Source organism: Anomalospiza imberbis, chromosome 11 (assembly GCF_031753505.1).
Source record: "Anomalospiza imberbis isolate Cuckoo-Finch-1a 21T00152 chromosome 11, ASM3175350v1, whole genome shotgun sequence".
Lineage (NCBI taxonomy): Eukaryota > Metazoa > Chordata > Aves > Passeriformes > Viduidae > Anomalospiza > Anomalospiza imberbis.
The window spans coordinates 11,708,434-11,732,833 of record NC_089691.1 but is presented as its reverse complement, the minus strand read 5'-3'; the positions used below and the strand labels follow the sequence as shown (position 1 = coordinate 11,732,833).

The 24,400-nt window shown below is 40.7% G+C and overlaps 2 protein-coding genes and 1 long non-coding RNA gene across 3 annotated transcripts in view; 2 read left to right on the top strand and 1 right to left on the bottom strand.

Moving 5' to 3' along the window:
- The first annotated feature begins 754 nt into the window (after positions 1–754).
- Positions 755–4,711, top strand: LOC137480693 (uncharacterized). The gene is made up of 3 exons (XR_011003035.1): positions 755–1,057; positions 3,274–3,493; positions 4,533–4,711. It is a non-coding gene; the product is annotated as an uncharacterized lncRNA (long non-coding RNA).
- On the bottom strand, positions 4,570–21,039 carry RUVBL1 (RuvB like AAA ATPase 1). Its single transcript, XM_068201937.1, has 11 exons — positions 20,801–21,039; positions 19,951–20,037; positions 19,214–19,346; positions 15,304–15,455; positions 13,960–14,049; positions 12,982–13,131; positions 11,574–11,637; positions 10,269–10,467; positions 8,494–8,596; positions 5,441–5,532; positions 4,570–5,141 (listed from the first exon to the last, which is right to left on the bottom strand). Exons 1-11 carry the CDS (start codon positions 20,939–20,941, stop codon positions 4,982–4,984), a joined length of 1,371 nt encoding a protein of 456 aa, XP_068058038.1. The 5' UTR covers positions 20,942–21,039; the 3' UTR covers positions 4,570–4,981.
- Positions 21,040–22,768: 1,729 nt separating this feature from the next.
- The window catches only part of EEFSEC (eukaryotic elongation factor, selenocysteine-tRNA specific), a 126,354-nt gene continuing 124,722 nt past the window's right edge, over positions 22,769–24,400 (top strand). Inside the window, exon 1 of the mRNA XM_068201934.1 lies at positions 22,769–22,912. The gene's annotated coding sequence lies outside the window, so the exon portion shown is untranslated. The remainder of the gene's footprint in view (positions 22,913–24,400) is intronic.

Below are 24,400 nucleotides of genomic sequence, written 5' to 3'. Positions count from 1 at the left end.
AAAAAAAAAAAAACCCAAGTGAAGGTTGTTTAGAACATCTTGTAATAAAAATAACTAATTCTTAATTTTGTTGTTTAAGGGACAAAAAAAGTCTATTCTTTTCCTGGCCTGCTCACTTTATCCAAACATTGCCACTAAAAAGATTTTGTGGCTGTAACTCCCAGGATATCACTGCTATTGCTTTGCTGGTATCAATGACTCACTTTGACATGCACAATTAAAAATGTACATGGATGTACAGGCTCCAAAGCTATTAATTGGCAGAAGAGATACAAATTGTGAGCCGAGAGCCAAAATGTGCTTATGCCCAGCTCCCAGAGCTGGTGCAGAGCATGGCAGAGCTTGTTCCTTTTAAAGATACCAAATTTTAGGCAGGAAAAGCTCCTGTTTGCTTCAGGGTGCTATGAGGCTGGATGAGAACAGTGGAGTTTAAAATGATCTCCTGCTGGTAATGACTCTTGAATACCAGGGTATCTTCTGTCAAAAGAAATAAAAAGCATCATCATCTTCACCTCTCTGAAGTGTTTCCCAGCCTGAGGAACACTGATGTATCTCACACTCCAACTGTGTGTGCAGGCATTGGTACAGAGGAAGGGTTTCCCAAGCCAATGTTTTGCTGGCCCTGCAGGGAGTAAAACAGGTCACTGGTGTGACCAGCACGTCCTCTGGCCATCCTGCAGCCTGAGGTAAGGTTGTACCTGTGCCTTGTGCCTGCTGAGCCGCAGCAAAACTCTTACCATGCTCTGAGCTGCTGCATTCACCCTGGTGCTGTTTGTGGGTACCCTAATTTCAAATGGTAAAAGCCAATGCAACAAGGGAATAAAAGTATTTTCCACTGAGGGTATCTGGACCAAATTTTGAGATGGGAAGTTTTCAGGATGTGTATAGTCTTGAGTTTTCTTGACAGTGGTGGTTTCCTGGCTGGGTTAGCTTTCAGACTATCTCCCATTTTTCCCCTGAAGGTTAATTTTGTTTTAAATGCTTTTGGCCACATGAAAACTAAAGACAGGGCAATTTCTGCCCTCAGTGTGTATAAACAGGAGGAATCAACTTTCAGGTACTACCAGACCATGGCATCTGCATAGGAAGCACGTACACTGTACGTGCATTTATGTGCACTGGATTTATGTGTATCCACTGTCTCAGAGCAGGAGCCAAGTGTGGCATTGCTCCACATTGAAAGGAAATCATAGCTTATAATATTCAACTGGTTACTAGACCCCCCACCCACCCCAGGTTTAATATTAGAACTATTTTTCACGTTGAAAACGAAATAGTACAAAATATGGGCTTGCTGTAATTGTTGTTAGATTATGTGTCACCCTGATAAGATGTAACAAATATTTTCCTATACAGCAGGACCCGTTTCCCTGCAAGTAATGGATGGAGAAACTTCTCATAGTGTGTAGGCAATCGGTCGTAAAAACTTCCCTGAGAAGATTAATGCATCAAGTGCAACCTTTGTGGAAAATAGAAAGAAAATAATTAAAATAATAGTTTGTTCTTTCATGTTTAATATTAATAACCAAGCTTATTTGGTGGGAATGTTCCTTACTGCCTGTGCCTTCCTCCTTCAAGGGGTAGCTTTGTGTCAGAAGTATTTCTACTTTTTCTGAAGATCTTTGGGCAGTACCTATTGTATACGGTGCAGTGATACTTTCAAAAGAACTATTTTTATCAGTAATATGAAAGACCTTTTTTCATGGGCAAAGCTTTGACACCAGTAAGTCTGCTGGACGTCACTTAATAGGCTAGATAAACATTGGCTCACCATTCAGAGTGGAAGGATTTTCCCTCTGTACCACAGCTCTTCATCTTCCCATGGCACTTAATGGCCATCAGAGAGGTGGCACCCGGGACAGGGCCCTGCAGGGGCTTGTTTGCTCTACAGAAATGAAGGTGCAGAAGGGAAAAGTGGGGCCCTTCTGGGAGCAAAACCTGTGGCTAACAGCAGCCCCTCCTGAGCACTCTCTGCACCAAGTTCTGCCTGTTAGAAGGGTCCTTGCTCCTTCCTGGGGATTCTTTGGGACCAGCCACTGCTCTGCCACAGACTTGGCAGATGTAAGAATGGTCTTACATGATGATGTAATGATTTTTTTTTTTTTTTAATTGCTCAAGGTTTGGGAAAAGAGATTTAGTTTGATTGCTGCTGCTTTCCACCCATGTGTATTTTGAGATCTTGTTTTCTTCCTAAAGAACACTTGTACCTGCAGTCAGTCTCAAGTGACAGGTACCATCAGTCATGAAGTCTGCTTTGAAACCAGGGTCGGATGGAGCTACTTATTTGCAGTGTGTGGCACACAGTTCACTTCTTCCCAGGTCTTTGCTTGTATCTGAGGTCTGGCAGGCTACCCAGCTTGAGTTTTACAGCGAATCACTTGTATTACTATTGTGAGAACATATTTCTCCCCAGTTTTACAGAGTTTGAATTTTTATAAAGAACATTTTGCAAGCAAAGAAACAACTGGCTTGCTAAAGTAGAAAAAAGAGTTTCTGCCCCTTCCTGCTGATGGCAAGTGGAACAGTGGTCTTAAGATTTCAGTACTCTAGGAAATCCACCCTTCACTGCCCCAGTAGGTCTTTTGCTGCAGAGTGAACAGAGACAAATTTATCACTGAAAAGCCAATACCATCAAATGTTGATTGGGCCTTTAAACTGCTCTGGCATTCAGAATTTAGAGCTTATTCAAACTTCTTTCTAAATTGATCAGTTAGATATTTCAGAAAACTCAAAGAAAAATGGTACTTATATTCTTAAATAACTGCATTCATCATTGCCAAGGACATTCAAACTGCAACAGAAAAAAAGGTTCCATTTTGATCATGCAGCAGCTTAATTCACCGTGTCTCTTTCCATGCTGCCATAGCACTAAAACAGAATGTGCCATCCAGCCACAGTAAAAAGAGATTTTAGAAGCACTGTGAAAATTATTCTGCTGGTGTAATTGCAGTCTTTATTCATTTGTAGTTAGTAGGAGAGCAGATTTTTAGGTTTGAAAGTAGGAATGCTTCTTGGCCAAAAATATTCACAGATAAACCAAAAATAATTCATTAAATCTATCTGTCATTATTGTTTATTTGCAGATGTAGAGAAAGGAGTAGGTAGATTATTTAAAGTACAAAAGCTAATTAGGGCTGGCTGACAAGAGTACTGAATTTTACTTTGAAGAATGGGACAGGTCTTTACATGACTGAGATGGTAGAATATGATCAAAACATTATTTAATCCAAACCACCCAGCTTCCTTCCAGCTCTATTTTTTTCTCCCCCGCAGACTCTGCTGTCCAGTCCACAGTTACTGGAGCTGAAAAATCATTAGCAATTTCCACTAACAGCACTTCAGCACAAGGAAGAGACAAGCCTCTAGAGCATAAAGGGGTGAGGACAGAGATTTTTAGCAGCTGGACTCCTTCCCCAAGGAGATGATGACTGAGCTTCTGCATGTTTTAGGAGGCAGAATTCCCCAATTTAACAAGGGAGCTTTGTTACATTTGGTATGTATCAATTAACCCATGTAAGTTATTTTATACAAATGTGCATGCTGTGGCTTTGTGATAATTTTAGCTTCTTTAACTATCACAAAGTCTCAGAAGAAAACCTCTTAGGAAAGCAAAATTAATAACAGAGGTAGATTTCACCTTTAAGAACAAAACAACAACCCCCCCCTCAAAGGCCTGTGTCTGCCTAATTTGCCATTACTGAGATTCTCCCCACATGAGGAACCACTGACTTCCTGTGAAGGACTCACGGAAGGCTGAGTATGTTTGGTATTTGTGGGGCAGTGTCTCATTCAGGAACACAGATTAAAATTTTGATGAGTTAATTAAAAACTCATCCTCTTCACTTTGCAGATACTAAAAAGGAATTTATACCTTGCCTCCCGTGATAAATTACTATTTTTCCCACCCTACCCCAAGAAATGCTTATTTAAGTAGTGCACACAGAGTTTTAAATCCCTAAGGGTCCAATAAGGAATGTGAGGTTAGTCACTTGATAAGGGTTCTATGTTTTTTCTCCAATACATCCATTTATGTGGTTACAGAGATTTGTATTTCAGTGTTACAGGGATCTAAATCATTAATCATTTAACCTCAAAGTGCTGTAAAGCAATCGGGTATCCATGCTTCACACAACTGTGAACATGAGACTAAGCTGAAGTTCATCCAAACTGAGCAGAGAGGGATTTCAGTTTTAGTTTGAAAATTTTTCCTGCTTCTGTGTAATCAAGGTGGGGATAGTGCAAAAAATAGCTAATCACAATGGAAATGATTTTTTTTTAATCTGCTTTAGGAAAACCCAAGAAAAATTTGTTTCTCTGGGGGAAAGGCTTCAAATAGGGCTAAGATAATGATTATGTATTTCTGCATTCTCTAAGGAAGTCTTCAGAAAATAAAACCCAAACCCTACAAAGAAGTAAACACTTTCAAAAGGTCCCAATCTCTCTTTCTCTTTGCTGCAATCTATTTTTATGTTGCAGATCTATTTCACTCATATTTGGCTTTGTTAATTCCAATTTATTTTGACTGTTTTTAGGTCAACACCCAGAGTGAACAAACACACACTTCTAATATTCTTGACATGTTTTATTATAAAGCACTTCAGACAAACTTTGATTCAAAACCAAAAAATTTTCTGTAAAAGGAAACTATTTTAAAACAGGATTCATAAAGAAAATAGACTGTTCTTAAGCATCAACTTCAGTTGGAGCTCTTCCGTAATGAAATCTAAAGACAAAACTGATGGGCCAAGAGCTACTAATGTCACGTATACTGATAAAGGGGAGACTAAGATGTTACACACAAACCATGGAGCATCTTATTGTTGATAATGAAACAGGGATACTTGATACTGACAAAGCAGTCCAACATTTAAATATTCTTCAGTCCCAAAAGAGACAAACCATTAACATTTCTCATTCAATAACTAAGCCAGTCCTGGCAAAGGGTTAAAGCTACTTCAAAGCATGGAATATGATAAGCTTTTCATTTCATGTACTTCTCCTGTTGATCAGCCAAGATTTTTGCTGAGGATTTAGCATCATAGAAAAGTTCATTTATTTCTTCAATATGCTCTTTCTCAATGCTGTCTTTCCCATTAATCTTGGCAAGCAGGTTAGCTGGGGTCAGCAACTGCACAGCATACCTGTGATCAAACAGAGGCAGATGAGTAATTACAATTCAGTGCATCCCAGGAAACTGATGATACAGAGAGGTGGGACATTTGCTAGGAAACACAGCTCTACCAGGAGTATGAGAAAGTCAGCAAGCACTCCTGCACATTCATTCTTTAAAGAAGAAAAGAGGAGCATTACCACTCTCTTTTTAACAATTGTTAACAGACCATGACATTGTAAAGGAGAGGTTTGTCTGCTTCCAACAGTGAGATATCCTACAGTGGCTTTAGACCCAGGCATGCTCAATAGAAAACTGTGCCCAACTTACCTTAGGGTTGTCTTGGTACCAATTTCCCCTAAGTGGTTTAGAGCTTCTTCACTGATATTAATCCCTTCTGTCTGAGCACGAAGTTTTGTGATCTGTTGGGAAGAGTAAGTGAGGTATGTGCCCATCAATTAACATGCTAAATTACTTAACTTAGTATCTGTAAACTATCAGCTTAGAGATGAGACATGCTACAAGACAAGATGGTGTGGAGAGTTACCCTGGCGTAACTTACCACTAAACCAGAATTTGTAGAGTTCAAAGACTTCAAACAGGCAAATATAATGTTAAAAAAACTGTTATCACACAAGGAAGGCAAAGAAACACATCTGGACTGCTAACCCTTCACGGTAACTCTGCACACTTAGCAAAGCCTATCTACTAATAAGGAGCAGAATATGAGAACTTCTCTAAGAAAATGTATGTTAGAAGTTAGTGGCAGCTAGAAGCTTCTGGATAGCTACACCAGTTACTGAATTCTGCAGTGTATCACTGATGCTGTACAGAAGAGCCCTCCAAAAAGCCCTACAGAAAGCTACACCCTTTCCTTAGAAGCTCTCAACACGCTTTTTATTCAATTGACAAGAAGATAGTAAAATAAATCAAAAAGTTACTTTCTATGATTCACCTATTCCTTCAAGAAGGAAAAAAAAAATCACTAAGAAGAATCTAATCTTTCAAGAACAGTCTCAGGCTTGTACCAGTTTGAAGATCTTTACAAAGTTGGAGAGGAAGATATCACCAATAAGCCTGAGCATATAAAGCTGTAAAAGAAGTGGCACAAGTCTCTCGGTAGTCTGTATTACCAGCTGAGTGATAAGGGGCAGACTGGATAATGATGTTGTGTTGTAGTGCAGAGATAACTCTGGAACTGCAAGCCTCATATAATACAGGTATTTTTCACTTTGGCAGCTTTGTAAACAAGATATCAAGAAGCACTCGTTTAAATTAAAGCCATAAAAATGCGCTCGGGGAGCACAGTAAGAGAGGGGCTTGAAATGGCAGAAAGTTGGTGCTAAGATATGTGCACTGAATATTGGCAATGCTGCTGCCAATTGCAATTTCAGGTTGAAGATTTTTTTACCTGTACATCACCTAGAGATCCCATTCCCTTCATTCAAACACTGCTACTTTGTTCTTCCTCTGCTACAAACAAGGTTTTGAATGCCACATCTTTAACAATATTTGTAGAATAACTTTTTATCTAGTAACCTGGTAGAACATTACATAAGGACTAGTGCCCAAGCCATTAATCCACCACATATGCATTTACTATGGAATAGGAAAAGAAGTGTTTATCAGGTGAAATACATTAGGAACATTAAAACATCTCAGTTACAACCTTTAATATCCAACAGGATGCACATATGCAAAAAAGTTTGAATACAACACCACCTGACTAGAATAAACATAAAAGTGAATTTTTTACCTATTCTGGTTGCACTAAAGTTACTGTGTGTGTCTTGTCTCAGAGCAGCACTTCACAATGGATTTCTACTTTATCAACATGGACAAAAAAAAATATTTTGAACTGGTTATGAACAAACTTCCAGTACATACATGACCAGATTCTGTGCTGATAAAGGAGTCTATAGTGAAGGTAAAGAGTCTCACGCAGAGACTCAGCAGCAGAAACTTCTTCCTAACATGAAAGACAAGTGAGAGCAAGAATAGAGAACTTACTTATGCCTTGTTTTTACCCCCACCCAACTGTACTTAGTTAGAAGCCAAAGTGTAATAGCTCCTCCTCTTCTCCCATGAGAAGCTGCCATTCCAAAGCCTTAATTTAAGGAAAGATGAGATTATCTGACTATGGGAACATGATTCCAAATGTCTGAACTCAATGCTACTGTGAGCACTTCCTTTCCTTCAGCCCCGGGGAGGGTGGAAATCACAGCACTTACCCAGCTCTTCTGAACATCAGCACTGAGAAAGTGTCTTACCTGAATGGTACTACAGCACTAACTACACAGAGTTCACTTACACTACAGGGAAATCCAAACAGTCTTTAACTGCCCCAGGTTGAGTAAAAATCAGACATGAATACTTGTTTTGCAGACTAAACTTAATTGTAATGTTAAATCACTGGGCTGCTTCTACTGCAATCTACACCACAATGCCTCAAAGTGTCCTTTAGGTACTAAAAAAATCATCCTGAGAACAGCTCAGGACATCATCAATGAAAAGCTCCTCAAACCAAGCGAAATGAAGCTTTGCCTCTGTTCCATAAATGCATCCACATCACCTTGGCACCTTTCCAGCAGCAGGAGACCATTATCTGGCATAACACTCTCCTCCACTGACACTATCTCTTAAATAATACAAAGAATTGACAAGGTAAACCCTAATGTCTTCTGCATTGTGTCACTTCCCAGCACTGAGAGGCTAACGAGGGGGAATCTTTGACACGGTGCATCATAATGGCACCAAGCATTATAATCAATACACAATACACTGTGATGGCCCCACAGGAAAACTTCCAGGCATTTGGAAGAGCATCTCTGCAACACTTTCTGTGCTTCCATTTCCAAACTTAACTAGAAGCATAAAAATTCTCCCCATTTCAAGAGACAGCCCCAGTAGGTTAAAGCTACAATACAGGGCACAAAGGCAAAAATGCAGCACATGAGGTTGTATTCCTCAATCCCTCTCATGTCAGGGAAAAGCCTGAGGTCTGGGACAGAAGATCCCATCATGTGACACTTCATCTTATACCAACTGAAAAAGCACTACCTGCTGAAATCTACAAGCCATGGAAAGCACATCTGTGCAAAAGACTGCTTTAGCTAACAATTCATCCCTTCCTGCAAGTGAGGTGCCACTTTCAGCTCCACCTGTGCCTAGCAACTCCTCAGTGGCTGGGAGTCAGAGAAGTTGTGTGCAGTTTTAACCAGCTCACTGTACTGACTCCTAGAGAAGCAGCCTTTTAACAAGCAAGAAACTTTCTGGCACAAGCCCTGGTGACCAGAGTCAGGCATCTCTACAGTAACAGACTAGGCAGAAGCTGTGCACAACTTTGGGGACTTGTAACAAGCTCTTTAAAATCCTGTGCATACCTGCTTCATTTCTTGGGGAGTATAGAGCATGGTTCGGATAATCATGACTCGATCCAGCAGGTCCAGTGGTATTCCATGAGGAGACACGATATCCTCTGTGCCTCTAGAGGAGAAACCAAACAGAAAGAAAGCAGACACTACTGTGAGTTCAGTACACTGGTTTGGGTAAAATCAGTAAAGAGTGACTACACTAGTTTACAATTGTGTGTCCACAGAGACACACAACCCCTGGGTCAGACAGGAAACATTCTAGTCTAAGGTTCATTCCAGACAGCCCCAGGGAAACAAACACTATTGCTGGAGCTCTTAAATATGCCTCTCAAATATAGTGAGAGGTGCTCTCTTGTATTGTATCTCACAATACAGCCTTATCTAATGTTCCAAGGTATCCTCCAGCAAGGAACAAATCATTTTTACTAAGTTGTTTAGCAGTATCAGCAGAAATTATATATACTTTTATCCATTTGGAGAATATCCCCTGTTGCTGAGCAAGCCATTCTCTCCCCAGTCCCTCCAGTAAATAACTCAGTGGTTTACATTCCATGCCTGCAAGCCAGCAAACTGAGAGGTTTAGGTCTCTGTATGAAGGACAGGGGCAGGATCTAGATCCCCAAGCATTTTATTTGTTTGACATACAACACCCAACAGCAAAGCCTACACACACATGCACTCTTGGTTTCCCAAGACCACTGTAATTTACTGTGAAGTCAAAAGATACCCAGATTTCATTTATGAGAATTACACAGGTGGCAGTAAAAACAGTGAAGTGCTGGTATTTAGGTAGCTGCAGCTCTGGCCATGGCTCTCCAGTATTAGATGTCACTATTATATGGAAAATTTCCTTTCTTAAATCACAGCTTTTTCAGAACAAGATCTGCAGTGAATCCACGCTGACAGATCTCTACTTCCTTTACTTTTACAAGGCAGCTTTTTTATATCTTTGCAAAGAGAGTGCAGTAATGTCCATCTTAAACATTTTTGAAGGGCTTATTCTCACTTCTAAGCAATGCAAACAGAGAAAGATTAATACCAGATGAGCCACTATGAGGGAAAGGAAAAGCTGGTTATACAGCTGAATTAAATAAATTCAAAGAGCAGCAATCATTGCTAATGACAGCTTGTTTAGACATAATTAGACCTAGACCACAAACTAGTAGTAGAACTTACAGAAGACTCTGAAAGAGGAGAGAACTTTTACTGAACATGCAAAGAATGCTTTTTGTGGGTGCAAAATATCAAAGTGAGGTGGAAATGAAAAACAAGTTGTTTGAAAAGTTAGAAGAATCACAAAACACCAGACCAACATAGCAGGAAAAGGGAGAGGCTGAACTGTGACACACTTTACCAGTATGAACAAGACGCTGAAGTCTGATGGAATTAGGATAGCAAGCAGCAAAATAATGCAGAGCAGGAAACAATGGTATTAGAGGTTTGTAGCTCTGGTGCTTTTGATGTCCCTAATGTGCCAGGTAACAGATGTACTGATGTATACAATGAGAACAGTAACTGTCACAGATCGCCCAGGAGTGAAACAATTCAGAGACTGTTAGAGGAGGAAAGGAGGAATTCCAGTCAGCCTGGTGTTAAGTGCTTGTCCCATCATGAAGCTCATGAGCAGTTCTTGAGCACCCATGCAGCTTGCAACTCATGCAGAGGATTATCACAGGTGTCAGTGTCAGAGACTAAAGCCTTCAAAGATTGTAACTCTACTGATGCAGGTAATTCCAAGGTTTTTGGAACAATGCAAACTGGCAAATTAAGTCTAGACATCATACCTGATAATGCAGTTTCCTCGGTTGGAAGCAAAGATGACAATGGGGGAAATAGAAGATTCCAGTGCTCGGTGCAGGTATGTGAAACACTCAATATCCAGCATGTGAACCTCATCCACAAAGAGCACACCTGGCACGAGCTCTGCAATACCTTGATCGATGTATTTGTTCACCACCTTATTTATCTCTCCTCGAAGTTTGTCTGAGAACAAAAAGAAACTGTTGGTTGTTCTGCTAGTGAACTTTAGGTCAGAGAGTAAGTATTGAAGCAAGGAAAATTCTCCTTGAACTTTTCCATGGTTTGGTATCTTACTGCCACAAGGAAAATAAATGTGACTCTAAAATTTTGTGGCATTTGCAAACTGTGTTGGAGAGGTATCTATGCAACAAAATATTTCTAACTGAATACTCACACGTGAAAAATTGATTATTGTAGGTTTGTGGAGTTTGGTAGGGGTGGAGAAGTCAAGTCAAACTTCATTTTAAACACAAAACTTACTGAAGTTTCCAAGCATGGCTGAAAAGAACATCACTGAAAGAATGAAATCTTGCTACTCTATTTCAGCAAAGAAGTTGTGTTTAACCAAAAAATAAAATAATAAAAAAAAAGGCTATGTAAGTTTCTGTGAACCTACTGCTCTCAAAGCTATGCCAGATGTTACATCAATATATCTGGTATTAAAATAACTAAAGCAACCTCTGGAACAGACAAAATACTTCAAAAGATGACCATTCAGTTAGGTATTCAAACAGATTTTGATTTAAATTTAAATAGTAACTTAGTGAAGCATCGTTTCTTTCAAAGCAAAAAGGAGAGCAGATCTGTCTGTAGATACTGTTTTCTGCAAAGACCTGCAGGTGGGAAGAGCAGCAGTGCACGTGGAGGATGATGTCCTTAGTTGTTACAGAGGTGTCATTCTTCTTCTCCACTAAGATTCAGTACGACTGCTACATCACTTTCTAGAATTTGTGTATTACTGCTGTATTCAGTTTGGCTCTTTGTGGAAAGCCTGAACTTCACACTGTGGCAGGAATGTTGTAGGATAGGCACTGGCATTCTGACCTCTCCCCAGGAAGATGGGTGCAGAGCTCTGGATACATTTTACCACTACATGCATGAACCAGTAACTTGTACTGTCTCCAGCCATTGAAATTCTAGCAACTGTATCACTGCTTCTGGAAAACTGAGTATTTATGAATATGTATTATGTAGGCATTCATTTAATTATAGTAACTCTATTTTTAATCCTTTTCTAACTGGAAAACACCTAGATTATATAATCTCAAAATGCCATACAGGTTTCATACCAGTAATTTCAGTTTTCTTAGGTTTCATCAACTGTCCCATCATAGAAAGGATGTCTTGTCCTCCCTAGGAAAACAAAGTGACAGATCAGCTTTGAGGTCATGTAGTAAGCACAAACCTTGGGAATTTTATAGATCAGGGACTGGTTAAAGAAGTTGTTTCTTAGAGTTAACTCAATACTTTATAGCAGCAGTCTTTGATAATCTGTCAAAGTTTAGCTCACCTCACCTCACAGGAGTAGTCTAAACACAACCACCTAGCTACCCCCTCATCCTTGCTCATTTGGAGAGCATAAAAAAATCAAAATGAGATAGTCTCTCTTGAAAAAACTGTCACAGAGGAACTCTTAAGGAATGAAATTGTCAGGGAACACAGAAACTTGGATTGCCTGCATACAAAGTAGGTGTTCAGCCTGTCAACAGAGGAAGAATTAGTCTAAATTTTGTATAACTTTTTAATACCATGATTTTTTTTTTTTTTGTAAAAAAAGAGGCTTATTTTGAAATTGAGTAAGTCAAAGAATTGTATTGTTTTACTGTAGGGATTCCAGCCTTTAAACGTGTTAGTGACTTCTGCTTTTGACACAGATGGAATTCCCTCAAGAGCGGATTTATGTGAAGACACGGCAAGGAGTAATTCTTCTGTTTTCTGGGGGTTTTTGCTGCAATACATGCAGAGCTCTGCTGAAATTCATAAAGAAGTTTAACAGGTGGCTATAAAACATTTCTGAAATAAGTAAGAATATCAAGAGAATTCACAGCAGTCAAAAATACTTAGGACACCTTTTATCACAGTCCTTGCAGTTTCCATTTCATGGTTATAAAACCATAAACACAGAGCAGAATATATTAATCTGCATTCAGAACTTCCATTAAATGAAATTATGCAGGTCTGGCTGCTGCTACCTCACACCTGGAGGCAGCTTTCCTTCTGGAGAGAAAGCAATAATCCCTTTTTCTGGTCAAAGGCAACAGCCCACAATGCTCTTTTTCTGCAAGTGATGGGGCACAGCGGTGGAGGGAAAGAGAGCAGGGTCTAGATTTTGCATTAACTGTGAAGGTGGTGGATCCCAAATACCTGTGTGGAAGCTGTTTTACAACTCCCAGACTGTTCTCTGTAGTGCTAGGAGTGTTATGCTGACCAGTATTCCATGACCAGGTGCATGAATTCTATGGAAGCAACTGCTTTAACCTCTTTAACCTCCATGGCAGGGCCCTGAGGCAGCCAGCTGCAGCATGACCTCCCTGAGGAGAGCCAGACTGGCCATCCAGGTGTAACACCTACTGCTTTTCCTGCAGTGGGATCTTTGAGGGTGAGTTAGCTCAACTTCCTATATTTCAATTATTCTGGTAACATCACATCTATCTCAAATAACTTTTCTGTAAAGACTTAATCTGTGAAGTCTGATACCTGAGGTCGAGCATTGGCCACATCCAAGTCATGCAGGGTGACATCCTGAATAATTTCCTTTTTCTTGTGCACATCACCTTTTGGCAAGGGAACATACTCTTCAGCTTCAAGGTCAAATTCTGTAGCATAGATATCACACCTGCCTTGCCTCTGAGGAACAAAAAAGAGAAACCCAGGTATAGAATTAATTTCAATGCCAAAACCTTGAGTGACAAGAATTTGATAACATGGTTAGTTCACAATTCCAGTTCTGACAAGCTTCAGCTGACAATTCAGACATCCCACTCCCTGCTTAGCAACAGGCATACCCTATCTGCTGATCAAAGCTCAAAAACTCTGTTGAAAAACACCTGATATTTTCAGTGGCAACAATATTCTACCTACTCCTCTCTCCCCTTCTTTTACTGTAGGCAATTCTTGCTAAAGGACAAATCCAACAGATTAACCAGAGATTGGGAGAACCTTCTTTGTAGGTGGGTGATTTATTATGATAGAAAATATTATGCTCATCCATTAAACAGCAAGTATCACTATACACTTTCTAAATCAGATATGAAAAGAATGCTAACTAATGCAGTATTCCCTTCTACATGTATATATCTTGTGGAGAAAATATCAGAGTGATAAAAGAAAGATTAAATACGCTGCACATGTCAGCCTGAAAATGACTAAAAGTTGTTTGGTTCTTCCTCTCTCCCCTTAGAAATGCCTTGATCTTACAGAAAAGAAAACTCATCAAGACAGCATCAGTGATAGCTTCCTTGCCAGATGACCTTAATTGTGAGCCAGATCGCCACATCCTTTGGGTGCAAAAGAGACTTTTCTCTCTCGATAAGGAAAGCACTGGGCTCTTTTTAAAAATTTCCATGTAACCATATCATGTCAGGTAAGGTTAATAAATCAGAGTCTTCTGACAAAGGCAGAGAAAGATCTGCAAAAAACATACACCTGCAAAAAAAGTACAGAATTTTGTTTTACCTTGACAGCTCCACTGTTTGCTTCAATATAAATAACGTCACCAGTTTCCACTCGTTCCTTCTGCAAGCTCTCAAAAATGCTCGGGTCCAGCTGGAGACAAGCAAACAGCACAGTTGATCAAAGCAGCTCCATATTGTTATGGTAATCAAGGTAAAGAAACTCAGTTTGAAGCTCACTCCCATCAGACGAAATTAAACTGCAACTCACCCTGACAATACCTCTAGGATTTTATAAAGCTGTAACGTTTGGAGTAGGGATAGGGAATAAATCTGGAAGATGCACAGAACTTACTGTCTTACAAAAAAATCTGCTATCCAAAATGAAGTGACAGTGCCAGAAACATAATGGTACCAGCTACAAAACATACCTCTGAGTAATGTCACAATGTATCTATACCTAAGAAACAGTAGTTCTCTAGCTTTCTAGGAAAACTTTTATAAAAAATTCTGGCTATAGCATTGAATATATGAATCAATGATTTCTTAAGTCCGTATCCTCTGTGGAGCTCTGTGAGGGATAGTGGGTGTGGAATATATTAGATGCCTTTGTTTCTCCTGGTACATGTTTATTCACTTTTGCTCTTCATTTCCTTGTTTTCTGAGTGAACAAATGAAAGATGATACTTAACAACAGAGACAGCTTTTAGTTCTCTCCAAGTCTGACAGGGAAATTGAATGGAGACAAGAAAACAAAAGGAAAGTGGGCCTGAGCTGGCAACACACCAGCTCAATTTCCAGTTCTCTATCAAATATTCACTAGAGCATGACACCCCATGTAGAAAGAAAAGATGTGACAGAAAGAGCAATTTATATTTAAACAGACAATATTTCCCAAGCCATCCTCAAAAATTTGGTTCCTGACAATCACGAAAACAAAACCAAACAAGGCCTTTCTCATATGTTTATTACCATGAACATTAATTTATAGCCAGGGTCAGAGTTTATCACAGACTGAGACAAAACAAAGCTCAGATTGCCAACTCAGCCCATTTTTTGTGGTACTTGTCATTTACAAAATTGCATCAAGATCTCTTCCTATTAAAACTCACTTTTAACTCCTTGAAGACATACAGGTGAGTGCTGACAAAGAGAGAAATAGCAGCTGCTAACCAAGTGATGATGGGTTTATCTCCTATTTCAATTAGCAGGACACAAGACCAATATCTAAATATTCTACATAAAGCGGATAAACGGTCAGGATAAAGTTGTCTAGCCAAAGAAAGCAGCCTCCTGGCAGCCCCACTTGTCAGAGTGGATCAAGAGCTCAAAATGGAAATAAGTGCTAAAAATAGAAGCTGCAAACCCAAAATACTTCAGGAAATCTCTGAGACTCTACCACACATACCTTCAACTGTTTGGTTCCCTTTGCAGTTTTGAGTCCTATAATTACATGGCTGATGGTTTTGCCATATCCCCCCATAGGATTCTCAGTCTCACAGGGAGTTAGTTCTGTCACTTCTCCTTCATAAACTTCCTTGGTCTCTTTAATCCTCAACCCTGCAAGAAATTGTTTTAAATGGCTTCAGTATACATTTATGAGTCTGCTGCTTTATTGTCAACAAAACGTAATATATAGTTAGGGTGCCCTACATTTCATGGTAATGTTTTACTTTTAAAGACAGAAAGATGAATTATTGTTCTCTTCTTCCATATTAAGTGAGACTATCCATCCCATGCATCAGAATGGAAGCTCAGCCCAAGTTCTGACCTGCTAAGAAGTTTATTAAACTTTTAGAAATTACTTTCTTCTATTCCTTATTATTAATTTTTGAAGCAAATGTTAGGACCCTCTGTCTCTTTTCCCTCCCACAAAGAGGAAATTTGTTTGATTTGCTCCCTGTGCTAAAGCCAGAAATACAGACCTCCTTCTGAAACTAGTGACATAAATATGAAATTTACACAATTTTTGGACCATCAAAAAAGCCCTGCAAAGTTAACAAAAATATAGAAGAAAAAAAGTAAATTAATAAAAAACTTTTTATTTTAGCAATTGAGCTAAAATAGCTTAGCTAAAATAGCTAAAATTTCAAAATAGCTGAAAATTACATCCTCACTTTGTTATTTTTCATACAGCCAAGCAATCATCAGAATATCTGGCTATCTTCTGTTCTAGTCACAATTACTGTAATTAACTAGCTTATTTTAAATTGATAAATAATATAGAGCTGAAGACATTTATAGGCAGACTGTTTCAAAGCAAGCCCACTATCATCACCACCACCACTACAATTACGTATGTTCTAACTACACAGAAGTTCAAAGAATCCACATCTGAAGAAACTCCATGAAGTATTTTATGAGACACACATGCCATACCAAAAATAATGAATGGGCTGTAACAAGATATAAGGAAGTCATCCTGCCCTGTCTGAGGGTATTGTGACTTTATAAACCTCTGCTTGTTCTGTAACTTTTCATTTTGCTTTGAAACAGATCAGACACTTCACCAGTAATTTTGAGCTGCTGATGGAGGCTATAAAGAACTGACAAATACGAGTCTGTCTCCCTCTACTGGGCCCAAATTCAGACCAGGATTTGAAATGTGAGAAACAGCCTAACTGTGAATAACATGACAAATTCTTGGTAAGAAATGTTTGCTTTCTCTTACTTAAGATGAGATAAAAAAATGTGTACAAAGTTTATTTTGGTAATTTTTAAAATGTTCTTCAAGTATGCCAAAACACCAGACAGAAATTAATGAATCTCTGAGTTAAAAAACTGACCTAGACAAGGCTGCACCACACAGGCTCTTAAGCAACGAGTGTGAAGCAACATGGGAATCTGCACCTGAAACTGCTATTGCCACAAACTAGACCAGGTTTGCTTGTCCTCTTTGTTTTGCTTTAAACTTCCAGCACAAGCTCTACCCTGCTCTGAAAATGTGGCAGCCTGTTTGTGTTTGAGGTACGACTTATATGCTGCCGAAGCATCTTCCAGTTGGTTTCACCTGGAAAGAATCCAGTTCATGTGTTCATTCTGTTCCACAACACAAGTCAAAGCCAAGTCAGCGAGGGCAAACGCAGGGATTTGCTTCAGAAGCCTTCCCCTAATCCAGACTAATGTGCTCTTAGAGAGGCATCTGTAGAAAATATTTACAGATGAATGTGATCTGAACAAAGGTAATTGATGCTTTGAACTTGCTGCTGATTGTCCTTTGATTTCAAATGAACATGTATGTGTCAACTACAAACTTAATTCCCAGAGGAGTTCTTAGAGAGATCTCCTACTTCCAAATCAGACACAAATCCAAGGCAGCAACTGTGAGCTGTCTCATGCTTTGGTTCAACAGCCCTCCATGGAGCTAAACAGGGCTTGCTCAAGTCATTGGCAGGTACAGTTTGGCAACACAAGGAACAATTATAGCATTGAAGTGGCTAATGCAGCAGTTGTTTTTTACTGCAACTGAGCTCTTAACATTAGCTGTTATCATCATCCTCACCAGCTGCTAATGAGCTCTATACTGGATTCATCTCTCCCAGGTTAAATTTCTTTTAACCCATACAACAATTTGATCTCCTCATTTCTCACTCTGTCCTTTTAGGTTTCTTACTTATTATTACCTCTTTAATGCATCTGAAACACTACTTAGCCATGAGACTATGTCAAGTCTGTTATTAAAAGACTCTCAACAATAAAAAATCTGTAAACTCAGAGTAACTCCTACTTTCTTATAAAGTGATCCAAACCAATCAGACTGTACTTTCCAAGAAAAAACCCCAACCATTAATTAAAAAATTTGATGTTAAAATCTCTGATAATTTTTAAAAATTTAGGTGGCTAAACCCCTTGAAAGCAAATTGCATGACAGAAGCAATGATGATGTACACAGAACCTGCTACCAAGGAGACATACAAACAAAACTCAATAAAACCTAACTGAATACTTTCAAGTACTGACAGACGTGTGACCTGAAGCTTCCCTTGCACTCAGACCCAACTACACTGCACAGAATATTTTTTTTAAAAATGCACCCTTGTAAAATATTTCTTTACCAAGCAGGGAAGCTAAAACCTACCTGAGATTAAAACCCAACTGGAAAGTGTTTAGTTATAAGAAATGGTGATTATTTGTCCTTTAAAATAATTTAGAGACTTTTTTTTTACACCCATAAAAATATTTAATAAAGGCTGCGTTAGGAAAATGTGACATGGAATTCAACAGAAAGGAATAAAAGAAGTTCCATCTTTCATTAACACTAATATTTGTTTAGAAGTGTCTCTCCACTGACATTCAGGGAATGCAGGGAACTAACAATGCAGCTGGCTGTTAAATCTCTGCTATCTCTAGAAATGACAACAGGGATGGCGTAAGTTCCACCTGCTGGTTCAGGTTTCCAAACCTCTGACAGGGAACTTCATCACATCAAGGAAATTTTGCAGACTACTGAGGCTTCCCTCCCCCAGGCCCTGCCAGTTTCATGGTAACCAGAAGACCAGAGACTACTGAAAGTTGCTTTCTTATAAAAGTCAGTGGAATACTTTTGTTTCACTGAAGAACTGAGAGACTTCTTCACCCTGCTGCTGCCAGATGAAGCCCAAGAGGAAACATGGTACTGAAACAGGAAAATTACTGTTATACTTTCAGGACTAAAATCAACTGGGGTCTCCTTAGCCAATCCTCACACAAACAAGGGCCAATTCTATCTGCATTTATCAGCTGTCAGCAGCAGCTGTATAAAGAGATTTTAGATAGTCACTGAGGTTGTGTTGCAAATTAAACCAATTTACATCAAACTTGTAAATGTACCATAGAATTGAGGAAGACATTAAGTTACAGTGTTTATTTAGTTGGCATGGAACGTTCTCTGTGCTCACTGGAACAGTAAGTCAGGCTAATTCTGCTGTTTGGGAGCCCCTGATTAAGTCTGTTAATTTAGTAGGGTGAAATCACTAGAACAAAAAACAGGAAGAGCATTTTTCTGTATACAAGTATTTCTGCTAACGTCAGAAACTAAAAATTGTTTTTTCTTTCAGCTTTATTCAGTCACAGGCAAAATGGAGAGGTGAATCTGGCAGATGAGAGAAGAATTTGATGAAGTATAAACCAAAATACAATAATTAAATTACAGTTTGTAAACAGAAAACCTGACTCCACTAAGTGTGAAAGAGGTTCACTAAATTAGAATCAGTACTGAAGAAATTAAGTATACAAAAATCTGAAAACGGCTTGACCACTGAAAAGCTTTTCCTTTTTAGATGACTGGGAAAAAGCAAAGTATCATGCAAACACTTCATTCTTCTCTTCCTGAAACTTACCAATTGCACGTCGGAAGTTTTCCATTAAAACTTCTGTTTTCTTGATCTCAGTGGAATAGACCTCACTTCCAACCATAGGACAAAAAGGAACTTTGCTTCCCAGTTCCTGAGCAATAGCTAAAGCCAAAGCAGTCTTTAAAAGAAAAAAAAAAATACAAAACCTATACATTAATTTTGAAGAGGATTAAGAAACTATTCTTTTTGCACAAAGTTAACTTTCCTCATTATATCACCTTCTATACATCACCTACCAATTTAAGACTATTCTGTCTGACATATATTTCTCACATGTAACAACCCTCCTCCAACACAGGCGACCTTGGCCAACGACTTTAAAAAAACCCTGAAGACATGACACTGGCTATTTGAATTTGACACCTGGTACAGATTCAAAAAGCCTAAATAGCATGGAGGAAAAAAAGCAAACCAAGCAAAGACTTTTCTGGCTTTTAATAAAAAAGTAACTTCTAAAACTTTTTAAGAGCCCTTGTTACTGATGTGTTTAGTAACCTACAAGAGGTGGTTTCACATTAAAGATGCTGAACACACCACTGGGTACTGCCAGTGCCGATGACATCGCAAAAGCAAAAGTAGCAAGCAGAAAACTACGTCAATACATTGATTGAAAAAAAATCTGGTATATGAAAACACTTTGTAACCACTACCCTAAAACGGTTTGGACAAATTAAAACAGATTTGGAAATACTTTATTTTGTAACAAAATAGAAAAATAATACCTTGCCAGTTCCAGGGGGTCCTGCCAACAGCACTGCTCTGCCAGCCATTTTTTTGCTTTTGATTAGCTCCACTATAACCCCACATGCCTGTAAGTTAAGCAAGTATTTATACCGTTAACACAAGTACTGCTGTAGTATCTTCTGTTCCAACATTACTTAAAGTATTTAGAAATAACAGGTTTTACAAAAAGTAAAGATTTCAATGTCATGCACACAAAAAGAAAGAAAAGGTCTTACAAAGAAAAATCTTACAAAGAAAGATTGTACTTTCTACAATCATTTTATCTGACACAGCCATTAAAAACCACAGAAAACGAAACTCAATCTGTGAGCCCCGACTCCTTTTCCCTCTCACAGTCCCACGCACAGAAAGAGGTTTAAAAGTAAAGCGAGAAATTAATCTTCGCTGCCTGAGCCGCAGATCCTCTACAGACCTCCTTTCAGGGCCAGGCTGGATGAGGTTCTGAGCACCCTGGTCCGGTGGGAGGTGTCCCTGCCCACGGAACGAGACCTCGTCTTTAAGGTCCCTTCCAAACCAAACCAAACCAAACCAATGCGTGATTCTGTGGTGGTTTTATCCGGCCAGCGCACGGAAGCGGATGCTCCAATCCCCATCTGCATCAAGCCTGCTGACTTCTGCTCGGTTCCGTTGCCTGTAGCACCCCGATTTCTACGCCGGCACCCGGGAGACCGTCACCGTCCCTGCGCGAAGCGGGAGCGGAGCAAGTGCAGCCCCGACCGCCCCCATCGCGTCTCACACGGCAGCAGCCGCGCGGAGGAACCCAGGCACGACTCTCCCTCGCTGTCCGGGACTGGTCAGCCGCCCCTGCGGGCCCGGCCCCGCGCTCACCTCCCGCGCGTTCTCCTGCCCCACGAGCCCGGCCCCCGCCGGCTTGGCGGCGCCGCTCTCGTCCAGCCCCAGCCCCTTGACATGGCTGTGGGCGGCGATGCGCTGTGTCTTCGAGGTGCTCTTCACCTCCTCGATCTTCATGGCGTGCGGGGCCGCGGCAGCTCCGGCCCGGCCGCCCCGCGCTGCTCGCACGCGGCCCGCGCGTTACCGGGGCTCCCAGCGCGCGCGGGCGCGCCCCGCCTCCGGCCCGCCATTGGCCCGCGCCACGGCGCTCCCGGCGCTCATTGGGCGCGGAGCCTGCCCGTCAGCCGCGGGGGCTCGGGGTTTTAGGGTCCGCCCGCCCGTTTCCGCGTGCGGCGCGCACGGGCGGTCCGGGCGGGCGCAGGCGCTGCGGAGGAGTAGGGCCGGGGAGGAGGAGGAGGAGGAGGCGGCGGGTGGCGGAGCGGCTGTCCCTGCAGTCCCTGCTGTCCCTGCAGTCCCTGCAGTCCCTGCTGTCCCTGCTGTCCCTGCTGTCCCTGCTGTCCCTGCAGTCGCTCAGGGAAACGCTGCACGTGGCACTCGGCGCCAGGGTCCGGTTCAGAAGGCGGTGACCCGTCATGGGCTGGACTCTGAGCTCGGCGGTCTCTTCCAACCTAGGTGGTTCTGCGAGTCTCTGAATCGGCAAGGGCGGTGTGGGGAGAGGCGAGCGGAGCCCTCCCGCAGGGGGAACCAGCTCGTTCTTGCTCCCAGTTTTTTTGGCCCTGCCGCACCATAAGCTCTTTCTTTCTTTCTTTTTGCCATCCGATCTGGCGCTGGAGCCAGCGTCTGTGCTGCTGCCGGGGCTGGGGGAGCGCTGGGTGTCCCTGGCTCGCTGTCTTGTCGCTTGCCCGCCCACGGCCGCTGACAGTGCGCCAGGAGCCCTGAGCCTTTGCAGAACCTCGGCTGGCTTTAGCTTAAAAAACAAGCTAAGGCTTTCCAGGGGTGTTTTCTGAAACTCTGTCAAAGATTCACAGAATTGTTAAGGTTGGAAGGGACCACTGGAGACCACCTAGTCCAACTCCCCTGCCGAGGAAAGTGGGGGTGGTCTCTCACCTGCTCGTGTCGCTCATTAGGTTCTAGAGTTCAGTGAAACTGCAGAATAATTCTATTCTGCATCTTGACAGCCTTCCCGTAAGCATTTGAGGCTGTGACGTGCTGCACCCACAGCACATATTTCTTATGAGCAATTGAAACGGGTAAAAACACTCCAGCTTCCCAGCAGGTCGGTTGTGGCCTCGCAGAAGCATCCGTGTTTCCCGAGGTCTGAGATGCTGCAGCTTGCCGGCTGCCACAGCTCCTGACTGGGCTTTTCTGCTAATTCTGCTGCACCTTCTATGAGAGGTTTAAAAGCTCAATGCGGAGATCACTCACAGTGAAATTTTAGATGGGATCTGGGAGCCTGCAGTTCCAGTGAGTTGTCTTTCTTTGTAGATGTTGTGATCTCTCCCACAAAAAAAGACAGGGGACTCTTCCAATAGATATATAGAGTTTTCTGTGATTATAAAGCCATGTCTGTGTCTGCTGTGCTTAAAGCCAGTGGATTAATGTGGTATGAGGCAGGACTGATGTCTGGCAAAAGCAGTCCTGTGACAGCACAAACTCCGAGAGCAGTTTTAGGGAGGATGGGGGCTACGGTTCAATTTGCAAAAGCCCAGTGAACCATATGCATGCTATTCATTCCCTCTTTGTTCAAGAGCTTCCACTAGTTTTGTTATAAATGTAATTTGGCAAAGAGAAGACTTTGCTTATTGTTGTATTCTTTTTTCTGTTAATTGTTCTGTCAGTTTATATTTACATACTCTAGTGTAAATTTGTAATTACAATATAATTGCACACATGTGTGGTTCAGCACCTTTGTGAGGGTATCCTGCTATACAACTGTTCAGCTAAGAATTTTTGGCTAACATATACGAGCTATTCTTTAAATAATTAGAAAAGTGTGTATGTCATTAGACTCTCTACATCCTCTCAGGGTCATATTAGTTGCAGAATACAAACACCTAATGGTAGTGAGCTGCAGACTTTTTCCTTTGTAAGAGAGCAAATATACAACTTTGATTTCTCCAGTGCATTAAACTGCCGCAAGTGCTGTGGGTAAGTCTGGTCAGAGTTCAAGTTTCTGCCAGTTCTGGAAGAATAATTAGCAAGTCTGGTAAGAGCTCTGAAGGCAGCGGTGTTGCTATCAAGGGGTGAGGTATGACCCTCCTTCTCAAAAGGGTGAAATAATAATTTGTTAAGTTAGACTGAAACTTGTCCATATGGTCCATGTTATCTTGTTTGATGTTGCAACAAGACCTGTTTTTGAGATTATGGCATTTCAAAGTCTATTTAATAATATTTGCTTATTTATTTTTGATGAAATTCAATACACAGGAATGCAGATGGTAGGAATAGAGACTTGCTGTTAATCTTCACTGTAACTTGGAGGAAGGATAGAAATATTCTGTGTCTATAAAAATCAAATATGCTATATAAGATTCTTTAACTTTGGAAATACTAATTAGGGATTTTTCCTGCTTAAAGTGGATAAGAAACAGAGTGTTAATTGTCTACAGCATTGTCTCAAACTCAGAATTTAGAGCCTAAAACTTCTGTCTGTTAGTGACCATTGTTGTTCAGTAAATAAAATCTGCTGCCACAATGAAGGTACAATTTTAATACAGAAAACATGACTAAAACTATTTGGGTTTGTGTTTATAGTAGAAGAGGATACCTCAATAGAAATAAAAGTAAAAAATAGTTTGCTGTATAAATGTAAGGCCGGCTTCTCACTCTTATTTGCTCACAGGTATTACTTAACTGTGCCAGGTTTGGCATTGCTCATTGCATTGATTGTTTTACTCATTCTGTATGCTTTTTGAGCGTTGTCCTGAAGCTGCAGTTAAAGGGGGCAAAAGAGGATATTCAGATGAGGGAAAATAAACAAAAATCCTTTAGACCACACAGGATTAATTGTTTATTCCCCAGGAAGAGCAGAGTACAAGTGGGACTGCTGGGAAGTTTAGAGCTAAACTTCCACATTGTATGTCATCTTTTATAGCTGGTGTCTTGTGTTGTGATGCATCAGTACGAGGAAATATAAAACCTCAACTTTTACATGATTTTCTGTGATTTTTTAAACTAGTTAATGTATTAGAGAGGGAGGATAAAATAATTCAATTGCAAAGCATGTCTTCTTCCTCCTTTGTCCAGGCCACCCGATGGAACATAAGTAGGTTGTACAGCCATCCTGCCCAGCTCATTCTATGGATGCTTTGAGTATAATTTAATATTTCACTAGCCAGCTAACCAGAAAAAATATCACTAACAGTCTGAACTGCTATTCCCCAGGTTTAACCAACTCATTTTACCAACGTTTCTTTTGCCCCCTGGTTTGAGGTCTTCTATTTGGCACAGACGTCATGCGATACCCGAGGTGGGAGCTGGAGACTTGAGAGCTGTTTTCCTAGACTAAATGTTTGAGGTTACAGGACGTAGCCTAGTTTCACATAAGCTTTCAAATTTCAGTGGGACATGCTGAATCCTGAAACTGTCAAATAGTGTATTATTTTTGGAGTGAGAGAGAGTATATGTGTATGTGTG